The 10,891-nt window shown below is 36.4% G+C and overlaps 3 protein-coding genes across 3 annotated transcripts; 2 read left to right on the top strand and 1 right to left on the bottom strand.

The window, feature by feature from the left end:
* Positions 1 to 405: 405 nt before the first annotated feature.
* On the bottom strand, positions 406 to 4,718 carry LOC108978627 (protein FAM69C). The gene is made up of 6 exons (XM_018949007.1): positions 4,423 to 4,718; positions 4,197 to 4,343; positions 3,985 to 4,122; positions 2,655 to 2,848; positions 1,143 to 1,274; positions 406 to 1,037 (listed from the first exon to the last, which is right to left on the bottom strand). The coding sequence occupies exons 1-6, from the start codon at positions 4,564 to 4,566 to the stop codon at positions 752 to 754; spliced, it is 1,041 nt and encodes a 346-aa protein (XP_018804552.1). The 5' UTR covers positions 4,567 to 4,718; the 3' UTR covers positions 406 to 751.
* Positions 4,719 to 6,801: 2,083 nt separating this feature from the next.
* Positions 6,802 to 7,450, top strand: LOC108978128. The gene is made up of 3 exons (XM_018948259.1): positions 6,802 to 6,984; positions 7,068 to 7,232; positions 7,304 to 7,450. Exons 1-3 carry the CDS (start codon positions 6,802 to 6,804, stop codon positions 7,448 to 7,450), a joined length of 495 nt encoding a protein of 164 aa, XP_018803804.1.
* A 1,072-nt stretch (positions 7,451 to 8,522) lies between these two features.
* On the top strand, positions 8,523 to 10,479 carry LOC108978117. The gene is made up of 4 exons (XM_018948246.1): positions 8,523 to 8,618; positions 9,911 to 10,054; positions 10,098 to 10,251; positions 10,316 to 10,479. Exons 1-4 carry the CDS (start codon positions 8,523 to 8,525, stop codon positions 10,477 to 10,479), a joined length of 558 nt encoding a protein of 185 aa, XP_018803791.1.
* The last annotated feature ends 412 nt before the right edge of the window (positions 10,480 to 10,891 follow it).

Raw genomic sequence — 10,891 nt, 5'->3', positions numbered from 1 at the left:
AAAAAAAGTAAATAATTATAAAACGCATTGAAAATTGCAAAAACATTTTAAACATTGTAAAAGCGCATACACATACATAAAAAAATTGTTAAGTGAGTGAAAAAAATAATAATAATTGCAATTATAATAACAAAAACGAGCAAGAGAAGTTATATTATAAATGTAAAATCAGTAAAGAATAAAAAACGAAAGTAATATTAGAACGAACACTTTCTTTTGGTTGCTTGGTACAAGATTATTTATTTTCAATGTAAAGTTTTTTTTTTCATTTTTGTAAATAAAGTGATATTGGCGATTTTGGAGCTTTTCAAAACGAATGGCATGTATGATTTGTACGTTTGTATGTATACATGAGCATGTATTTACAGTTATATTTGGCAATGAGTACTTTATTTTTTGTTTTTGTTTTTTTGGTTTGTAAAACTGGAATACTTATAAAGAAGAGCAACGCAGTCCTAAATGTGTATGTATGTATATAGACGTACATATGTCAGTATGTCAATATCTAAAATGTATGTGTATGAACCAGGAGAAATTGTCTTTTATCTCCGAAACGCACTCGGTCACTGTATGTCAGTTATACATATACATATGTATATGTATGTATGTACGTCAGTAGGTCATGCATGCATGTTAGTGTAACGGTATGTACCTGAGTTAGTAAAGATGTGTGTCATTAAGTCATCCATGTTTGCATGTACATACGTACATATATCAGTGTATATGCAGTTCAGCATGTGAGTATGTCTGTCTACCAATAGTTCTTTCGGTACTTTCGCTTGCACGCATACTCATAGAGTATCCGCATTTCGTCTTGTGCCCGAAAATAACGAAATTGTTCTGGATTCATATGCACATATTGACATAACTGTTGTACATTACTCTGTCTTGGCGGTTTGATGCACTTATTTTTCACACAGCTACCAATACAGTCAAACCAGTGACAATCGGTGTCGTACCAACAAGATTTGCCGCTAGCCAACTCCTTAAGCAGTTGACTCTCCAGCATCAAGTAGCGCGCGTTTCGAGCTTTGACTCTAACGGTAAACAAAAATATATTTTATATATTTTTTTATATATACATACATATGTAGATACTAAGGTATTATTCATCTTGTCTCTATTTGAGAGCGTTTAGTTACCTATTGTCCGCCGATAAGCTAAAATAATCCAAACGCACTTTGCAGATTTTCACCGGATCCGGGTTGAGCATGTCCAAACGCAATACATATTCGTATATGGTTTGAAAGTTCAGATGTTTATGTGTAAAACCACTGCAAACAAAAAAAATTCGACTATAAAATATTTGCATAAGAAATAGAAAGAGGTTCAAGAGTTATTTCACAATTAAATACAATAACTTTTGGCTATTGGAGCTCCTCAGTCCTTTTTATTATTTTAGAGCTGTCAGTTTAAATTTTCCCTATTTTTTCTATAACCCACTCTATAAGTCAATTAATCCCTCAGTAGGTTTTTTCGTGATGTCGTGATCACTTATCACTATCTAAGAAAAATTCTATGGGCTCTTGAAAAGTGCCAAGAAGTTCCGACTTTTTCGAGCTAAATTTTGTTCAGAGATTGGACCCATTTCTGGCTTATTGGTATGGAAACAAACAAAATTGCGCATTTTTGACGAAGAACAAGCTGAAAACATTCAAGAGCTATCACTTCATCCATATTTCATTAAAAATGATAACCGACTATTTGATGCCTGAAATTGATGCTCGTGATTTCGGCGACATTTCGTTTCAACGAGAGCTGTCATTTCCGACACTTCGGATTTATTGAGAGAACACTTCGGTGTGTAATAGCACACCGTTAGACTTTTTCCGGTGCAGGTATGTAAAGTTTAAAGCCTAGGCGGACAATCTCGCTCCGATCTAGGCCTTGGAGCAAAATATCACAAGTGTCATTCGCCAGATAAGAGTCGAAATTCTCGAGCGAGTCGTCAAAAATGGGAAGCAACGGATGGACCATCTGACACGTAACCGCGGCCAACATTTAAAAGAGATAATCTGCAAAAAATATGTAAATGCCAACGAATGTTCTTTCAAATGATAATTAACGTTTCCATTAAGTTTGAAATTTCTGTGTGTTTTTTTTTTTTCTTTCAAAAAGTAGGGAACCTCGAAATGGTTCACTCTTTATAAACACTCTGATCCGAAAAAAGTAGAATCTCTATTAAGGCCTTGACCAGAATCTGCTGCCACTAAGACTACTGAGCTTTTTTTTATGACTAAAGAATGAGCTCATGCTCATATTTGCGTTGCGGATACGGGGTAAAAACTGCTTAAGCCAAAACTGAACAATAAGAGAGTTCGAACGGTCACTTCTCTGTTTTTTGGGTGGAATCTGAAAATTTGTGTCTAAATTTTGTCCGAAAAGGGGTAGCAACACTGATAGAATGGGCGAGACCTTTAAAAACCTTAATATATAGATAAAGATATGTATCCGAGACCGACAAAATGGTAAGTGCTACTGAGCATAACCCCAAAATTGTTGACTCTCGTTAAAACAGAGTTAATTCTTTGGTTATCATCTCGAATTACATTTTTCGATGTGCGTGAAAGATGTCTGGTCAAAATTAAAATCTTCGAACGTTACTATTTAAATAAATAAAATTATATGGCATTTAGTTACTCGCATTTACTCACTTTCTTATCTCAAATGGAGTATGTAAATGCTCCGTTACAAACATGCTTCCGCAAGTGCCCAGCATTGTTGGCAGTATTGCTTCATCTTCGAATAGCTTAGTCATCACAAAGTCATTGTCATTGAAAAGGTTCCAGAAATCTTTTATTTGTGTCGGTTCATTTTCATCCACTTCGTTGTTGATTAAGCGTTTCAGCTGTTAGCAAAGAAATTGGAGGAAATATTTTTTTCAAAATATACATGGGAAATATTTTGTATAATGATGGACATTTGGTCCTCAATGGGAGTTCCTATATGCATATACTATAAAATTTTATCTTCTGAGTTCAAAAGGTTTTACAAAAGCTTAACAATGTAGGAGAAGTGCTTGGATATTTCCGCCTCACCATTCTCCATACAACTTTGTCAACTAGCGTCCGTCAAGATTTTTGGCTTTACTATGCTTAAAGCAAATAGTTCAGTCGATCTCTTGTGTTCCAATCTAGGCCGTAAGCACCTCGGAGTCGTACTACTGCTTGTAAAACACTACAGTGTTCCGGTATGTATACAAAGCTAAGATTGAGGGAGAGTTTCCTACAGAAAACGCCCCCTACAAACTTCGACCCATCTGTGAAAAAGCTCTATGCGTCTCTCCTCTAGCGACTTCTCTCCACTCACATCTCTCTCGTTGGCATGTGAGGAGAGAAACAACCGTCCCGAGTGATCTCTGCAACACAGTGATACAAGTTTTCATGAATGCAAATGTGTCCTTGTTCGGACCTTTCATATATCCAGCTTCCCCCGAGAATTAGAGCACACTTCGTAGCAATACACCGGCAGTGTCTACGGGTGCTATATTTAAAATGGCATTAAGTGCTATTATTTTTGTAGTGCGTAGTGTACCGAAAATGCCAATGAGAGGCGAACTTTGGACTTTTTTTGGCTTCTTAGTAAGTGTAGACTTTTCGAGCGCTTAACACCATACAAATACACCATACAACATAATTGGTTTGACTACGATTTCGTAAAGCAGTGAGAGTCCTCCATTTTCAATATAACTCAACAACCGACAGATGAATACGGCTAAATCAACAGTACTCATAATATACATACATACATATATTCTACAGAGCATCCTATGCTTCTTTGGTGGCGTTACCGACATCGTGGCGAACTTAAAAAATCCTGTTCAAGTTATATTCTGCTGAATATTTTCCTGATTCTTTGATAAAAGTGGATTTGATCAGGCTTACGGACACAAATTTAAGCACTTCGCAGTCATCGAAGTACCATCAGAATAGCAGTTATTTATTCCTACCTACTAACAATTAAAAAAATATTCTTCAAACTCACCACATTATCTTCCAGCGTCACATTATAATTGAGCAATAGATGCATTTTGACCATGTGATACAAGTCCGCAGATTTTGGATAAACATCAACGCCGTTCTTATCGCGCCATGTCAGATCGTCAAGCGATTCCGCCACCAACTAAAGGTCAAAAGTGAAATCGGTTAGTTTCGTCTTACTTTACGCACTGTACCATATTTCATTCGTTGCTTTACTTGGAAATCGTAAACATTTCCATTTCTTTGAGCGGTAAATGCGTATGGAATTCCGCGAATGCAGTGGAAGTCGCTAAAGACCGACGGCTTGATGCAGAACTCTTCGCACAAGGCGCCGCTGGTATGATTTTGACTGTAAGACTCGCACTGCAAGAAAGCTCCATTATAATATTCTTTCCGATATGAAATGATATGCATTCAGTGATTTTTCTACGATTTTACTTACGATGGTGGGTATTACACTATGTGCTACGTAACTGCCGCAAAATAGTGTGAAAACGCCGATCCCAATGGGTATGAGAAGAAGAAACAATAAAACACAATGGTACAAATTGCGTAGTGCACGCGTCATTCGCATGCATGGGTACATTATTTTGGGAAGCGCCTTTTAGTTGCACAGTATTGCTGAAAAGTTGTCACTAACTATAATACTAAATTTTATGTTTCCATTTGCATTCGCTTTGTGAATAACAAATTTTCTTTTTACCGCCGCTTTAAAGTTGTCACTCGTATGTTCTTGTATCTTGGAAGCGCCGAAAAATTGCACTAACGGCAAATTGCTGCTGTATCTAGATAGTTTCGTTGCGAACAGGGAAGCAAAGGCGCTGATAGGGGTGGATTTGGTATATTCTGACAGTTGAGGGACATGCGCAGTCGTGCCAATTCGCATTATGCTTTTGTTTTTTTGAAAGTATATGTATGTCCGTTGCAAGTCGGCACATACATACATATATTCTTAATAATAAAGACATCCCTCATTTGCTTTAGGCTGTGAAATATTTCGAACCACATGAATTACTTTTTTGTTTGAAACATTACGAAGGTAGTCTTATAAAACAATATTTCCAAAGAGAAACAAATATTAATGTGATAGCTGTTATAAGTTATATATTATATAAAAGTTCCATTAATTTTTGGGTGACCTCCTTAATGAGTTTCTCAAAAATTCGTTTTATACTTAACCCTGCGTTAGTCCGAGTTTTTTAACCAATTTATCTGTATAACATATTTCTGGAGGTGATAACCTTTTTTCTCTACTTTTATACCTGCGAGGGAGGATTGGTAGCGGAGAACTCACTGGAGGAGAGGGGTATTGAGCTTTTTGGATCAAATCATGCGGGAGAGTTAGTGGAGGAGTACCTACACCATCCAACAGCTTCAGTTCTAGGCTTCTTGAACACTGCAGTGTCTTTCAAGCCGAAGTGGCTGTTTTAAAGGTAGTAGTAATCTACTGATCCGGAAGCGTAATCTACAGCCTGATTCCCATTGTGATCAGTCCCCCAAACCTCCAGCCCGCTCCAATTCGCGTCGATAACCTGGTTCCTCGAACAGTATGTTCCATGTTTCAGATCGCTATACGTCGGAACGTTACATCAATAAAATGCAATTCCTGCACTAGCTGATATGACTTACTGACGTGTTCCGGCCTGCCCACCATCATTCTCAACATATGTATGTATAGTATATCACCCTTTATGGCTTTAGGGGCTCTAATTGAACACTGACCGATCGGGATTCATGCGATGATGGTAAATACATAGTTTACAGAATAACAGCTGCATCAGCTGTTTGGAAGAAGATGAGATAGATTCGCCTTAATACATCTTCCTCGAATGACATTTGCCACATCAAGACAAATACACCTTGGATCTCATTCGCCATGCTAAAGGTTCGGACTTTTAATCTAACCTGACAAATTTCGGTTTCAAAGAAAATCTGTCATAAATCGATCAATTTAGTATTGATGTTGATTGAGGTGTTTCTTTGACAAATGAGACGATTTTTTCTGTAATTCTTCGTTGGAGTTGTCTAATAAATAATTCTGCATATTAAAGAAATTCCAGTAAGCTTTTAGCTCTTCTTCAGGCAAATGATGCGGACCACACTTTGTGAATCCCAAAAACGGTGGTCATAACAATTTCGTTCGATAAGTTTGTGGAACAGGTTCACATGGCGAAATCCCTGGTTTTGACTTTAACTTCTTATCCTTTGATGTGGTCTAGTCAATCTCGTACTTTCCGTTTTTGTTTAAAACAGCGCCAAACACTGATATACTATACATAGTAATCCACGTAGTCTTTTGTGATGCCTGTGTCAGCTTACTCGCGCAATTTTATAGTTTGCCGCTTACCGCTATTTTGTGGTACTGTTTCACCCATCCATTCCCCCATCTGCAATATCAACCTTTTCATAGTGCCAGCCAATTATCATGTGTATGTAGCAAGTTTAATCGAGATTTCTCACTTTTTACGCAATCTATTGCTTGCATGGCCATCTGGCATTCGGAATTCAGCACGCCTCATCATTTTGATCATTTACATATATTTCCCACTATAACACTTACTGGCTGTATATACCACATTCATATGTATTTGATTGTGGGGAATATAATTACTCCATTAGTTAATTTTTAGCGTTTTTAAAATTTTCACTTTATTTTCCGACACTCTGTTTCGAAACACGTACTTGAGTGGAACGACCAAAACGCGAAATGAAGCGAGCACTCAAAATATTATTTTTAATGAGTTGCGCATATTTAATCGTGGTAAGTATGTATATATATGTACATACATATATGTTAGAATTTCACTAAATACGTGTATCCATGTTACTTGCCTCTAAGGTCTGTGCGAAACCGAAGGTGTTAATTAAGTTTACGAACGCGCACTGCGAGTCCTTCAATAAATCCTGGGCTGTGATAAATGAATGCCGATTGCATGCTCTAAGGCGCGACGTTGCGTCTCTGAATATAAACATCACATTTCGGCATCCTGCTAACGATATAAAGGTACGGTTCTAAATATATAGTATAAGAGTAATCATCTGTTTTTGCCCACATAAGTGTTAAACTTTTGACAAACTTTTCGCTAGTTGTACTTGGTTTTCTTGAAGAAAGCCAATGGTTATAAACCGTTTGTACTGAATTCGACTGTCGATGCTTGCGAGTATATTATCAAGAAGAATAACCCTATAGTCAATTTAGTGTATACGATCTTTAAATCCTTCAGCAACATAAACCACACGTGTCCATATGTGGTGAGTTACACCAATTCACGCTTAATTATCGTATTACTTGATGTTGTTGTAAATTCGAGTTTCATTTACAGGGTGATCAACTGTTGTTGAACTTTTATCCGAAGAATGAGCTCATTACATTATTTCTACCGAACGGTGATTATGTTTTGCTTATGGACTGGATCTTGAGCAAGAAGAAAACGTTCACTACCAATGTATATTTCTCATTTTACGGATGAAATATTGAAAGTTTGGAATCATTTCTGATTTATCTAAACATAATTTTATTATATTAAGGCTGCTCCAATAAGAGTACAATAAGGAAAATATAAAAATAACATGCGTACATCATATATTTAAGATCATTTGTGAACAGGGTCCATTTGCAGCAGTTAAATTTTAAGCCACGGTAAAGCAATCCGATCCTAATAATAGCAGGCATATAACTCCAAACAAGTGGAGTGTTATATACGGACCAGTTAATGAGCAACTCTACTTGAGAGCAGTCTACACTCTTTTATCAACAGGAAGGTATTAAGTGGACTTAACGGCATACTATACTACAGAACTTGTTGCTTTCAACTCTACAGGAATTGGTTTCGAACAAAGGCAGTTTTATAATACCACACTTCATATGATTGTTTAGTCTGCAAATTTTCAGAGAAAAAGTTAAAGGTTAATTTTTTACGCAGCGAAATATTTTTACCTGGATTCCACACTGACAACCATCTGCCTTGGTAATTTTGGTGATATTAGTTGGTTTAATTAGAGATCCTGTAATCCACAGTAATCTACTCCCTGTGTAATATTATTTTTTGTTGATCAAAAGGAAACTTTTCAACAATAATTTAGTAACTTATTTACGAGGAAATTTAAAAAGTATTAGGAAACAACTCTCAATCCGTCATCAAAGTTTTTCATCTAGGTTGAACAATATGGCATCGAAGAACAATATCGGCCGAGCTATTGAAATGCGGTGGGGAGAACTGATAAGGATAATGCATTACCGTATTATAAATTATAAATGAGGAATAAGCTTCCTCAGCATCGCACATAAGGTTCTTTCGAGCGCAATGTGTGAAATATTGAATTTTAACCAGATATTCACGCTTCAAATCTTGAAAGATACTGGTTAAAAGGAGATCGACAGTGATGTGTGTCTTCGAAACTGTTTTTGTAAAACTGCCCGTAAAACAAATACGACTGTGTAAACTAACGTTGAGCAATACCAGAAGCTCCGTCAGGATCGGGACCTCACCGAGCCGTTCGATAGCAAATGAGGTTTCAGACATCATTCTAGTCCTGAAGAAAATGATTCGAGCTGCAGATCTGAATAGTCCTCACTCGAGGAACAATTACCAAACTCTACAAGTCGGTCATCATCCCTGTCCTGCTGCTGATGAATCGGTAGAAAGGTTCTGCGGAAGATTTATAGTCCTTTTCGCAACGGCAGCGGCGGATAGCGTAGTCGATGGAACGATGAGCTGTACGAGATATACGATGACATAGTTCATCTAAATAACAGACAGCGGCTATGCTGGCTAGTTCTGTCGCCGGAATGGATGAAAGCACACCAGGTTTGAGAGTACGCCAATTAAGAAGAAGAAGAAGAATTTCTCTTGGAGGATCTTGCTTATAGATTACAATTATCAGTGCTGCCGATGTGACCTTAGTTGTATAGTAATTTAATTAGCCAACAACCGATATAGTTTACGATTAAAAATACTCGGCATGCGATTTCAGACAAACTTTTTTAAACGATTTTTCAAAATTTATGTAAATTTAAGTGATGATACCTCAATGAAAAACCACTTCATAATTGACCAAATTCCGGTCAATATCTATAAGAGTGGAGTGATTTGACTGTTTTTTGTCATTTAAAAGATCTCATAAAATATATTGGCTGCTTCGAAGTTGTATGAAAATTTGTAGATATCTTCTTATTCTTCTTATCTATCTATTAGATATCTAGAAGCTCATATAAAAATATCGTGATCCAATTACATATACTTTTTTCAATAGCCTTCTTTGACAGCTCACGCCTAAGTCGTTTGTTCAGTCTATGCGGACAATCCCCTGGGAGAAAAGTATCACGCTTGTCATTCGCCAGCTACCAGTCAAAATGCTCGAACGAGTTGTCGGAAATTGGACTCAACGGATGAGACGTAGCCAGGGCCAACATTTGAAGGAGATAATCTTCAAAAAATAAATGCTAAAGAATGTTTTTGCAAGATGATAATAAACATTCTGCATTAAATTTGAAGTTTCTGTGATTTTTCTTCAAACACAAAAAAAAAAAAAATAGGGAACCTCGAAATGGATCAAATAACTGAATAATATATGCCTCTTATTGCGATTTGATACTCAACAGACTAGCCTTTATATAAATTATTCTATTTCTGTCATTAAAAGTGATGTGCTAGTCATTATGAAACCGTGCCACGCTTTAAAAAGTACACTTTTTCAATGGGAACTAATTATTTTACGGCTCTTTAGCCTTGTAGCCTGGAAATGAAATCACAGCATTGTATTTCGAGACACATATCTGCATGAACCTTTGACTCGCGTAATGATTTTGTCGCCTAATATCTTTCTAATATGCATATTTTTGAGCGCGGTAAATGTGTTTTCTTATACGATCAACTTCCGAAATTCGGTATTATTTCCATATTTAACAGACTTGAGCGGCCAAACCGAAGGCGTATATCAAGTTTACGAATGCGCACTGCGAGTCCTTCAATAAATCCTGGGTGATAAACAGGTGTCGTTTGCGTGCGATAAAACGAGATGTGACGGCGCTGAATATAAATATATCAGTTTTGCATCCGGCCGACGATATTAAGGCATGTTTATTGTAATGGAGTCGCTTTCTAATCATTACTTTAGTTGAGCATTACTTATTTGAAGAAAGCCAACGGCTTTAAGCCTTTTGTGCTAAATTCGACTTTAGATGCTTGCGAATATTTCCACAAGAAGGACAATCCCATTGCCAATTTGGTGTTTCCGTTTTTGGTATCCTTCAGTAATTTCAATCACACTTGTACATATGTTGTTAGTATATATGTTTTTCAGTATTATATATGTATTTGGTTCTTATGTATTAGATCTGTTGAATTTGCAGGGTGATCAAATCGTAAAGAACTTTTATCCGAAGAATGAAATAGTTAGACTGATTCATCTGATGGGAGATTACCTTGTGATGTTGTCATGGATTCTAAGCAAAAGGAAGACTTTTGTTACCAATGTATATTTCACTTTTAATGGGTGAAACTTCGATTTGGACACTGGACTATATAATATACTGTATATATTTGTATTATATAACTTCTCCATACTTTTCTATAAGTTGTTTATATGTGTAGCAAGTTCTGTAGAGAAGAGAACGTATTTTTGTATCACAAGGGCTTGTTGTTATTATTATCGAATTATATATATATATTGATTGTGCTCGCGATTATTATTTTGGGATTATGGCAATCTAGTTTTATTTCAGTTCGTTAGTGTACTAGCGTATGATCTTCAAACGAAGAGCAATTATCTTCTTAAATTGGAAAAACGTTAAACATTAAATTCTCTAGGATGGTCTTCAGCAATTAAGCGCTCCATTTGTGGCTTCACACTGAAAAATACATTTTAAAATAGGATCCCACTCGATTATTAGAGTTTAAAAATGAAAACAG

The sequence above is a fragment of the Bactrocera latifrons genome, unplaced genomic scaffold (assembly GCF_001853355.1).
Source record: "Bactrocera latifrons isolate USDA-ARS-PBARC rearing strain unplaced genomic scaffold, ASM185335v1 scaffold_1, whole genome shotgun sequence".
Lineage (NCBI taxonomy): Eukaryota > Metazoa > Arthropoda > Insecta > Diptera > Tephritidae > Bactrocera > Bactrocera latifrons.
Note: the sequence above shows the minus strand (reverse complement) of the source record. Positions and strands in the feature narration are given on the sequence as shown.

Coding starts and splice junctions, on each gene's coding strand:
- LOC108978627 (XM_018949007.1), bottom strand. CDS start 4,566: ATGTACCCATGCATGCGAATGACGCGTGCACTACGCAATTTGTACCAT. Junction 4,123..4,196: donor GAAATGTTTACGATTTCCAA/GTAAAGCAACGA, acceptor TTTGACCTTTAG/TTGGTGGCGGAATCGCTTGA. Junction 1,038..1,142: donor AGCTTATCGGCGGACAATAG/GTAACTAAACGC, acceptor GTTTACCGTTAG/AGTCAAAGCTCGAAACGCGC.
- LOC108978128 (XM_018948259.1), top strand. CDS start 6,802: ATGTTACTTGCCTCTAAGGTCTGTGCGAAACCGAAGGTGTTAATTAAG. Junction 6,985..7,067: donor ATCCTGCTAACGATATAAAG/GTACGGTTCTAA, acceptor ACTTTTCGCTAG/TTGTACTTGGTTTTCTTGAA. Junction 7,233..7,303: donor ACCACACGTGTCCATATGTG/GTGAGTTACACC, acceptor TTTCATTTACAG/GGTGATCAACTGTTGTTGAA.
- LOC108978117 (XM_018948246.1), top strand. CDS start 8,523: ATGATTCGAGCTGCAGATCTGAATAGTCCTCACTCGAGGAACAATTAC. Junction 8,619..9,910: donor GTCCTGCTGCTGATGAATCG/GTAGAAAGGTTC, acceptor GCCAAACCGAAG/GCGTATATCAAGTTTACGAA. Junction 10,252..10,315: donor CAGTAATTTCAATCACACTT/GTACATATGTTG, acceptor CTTATGTATTAG/ATCTGTTGAATTTGCAGGGT.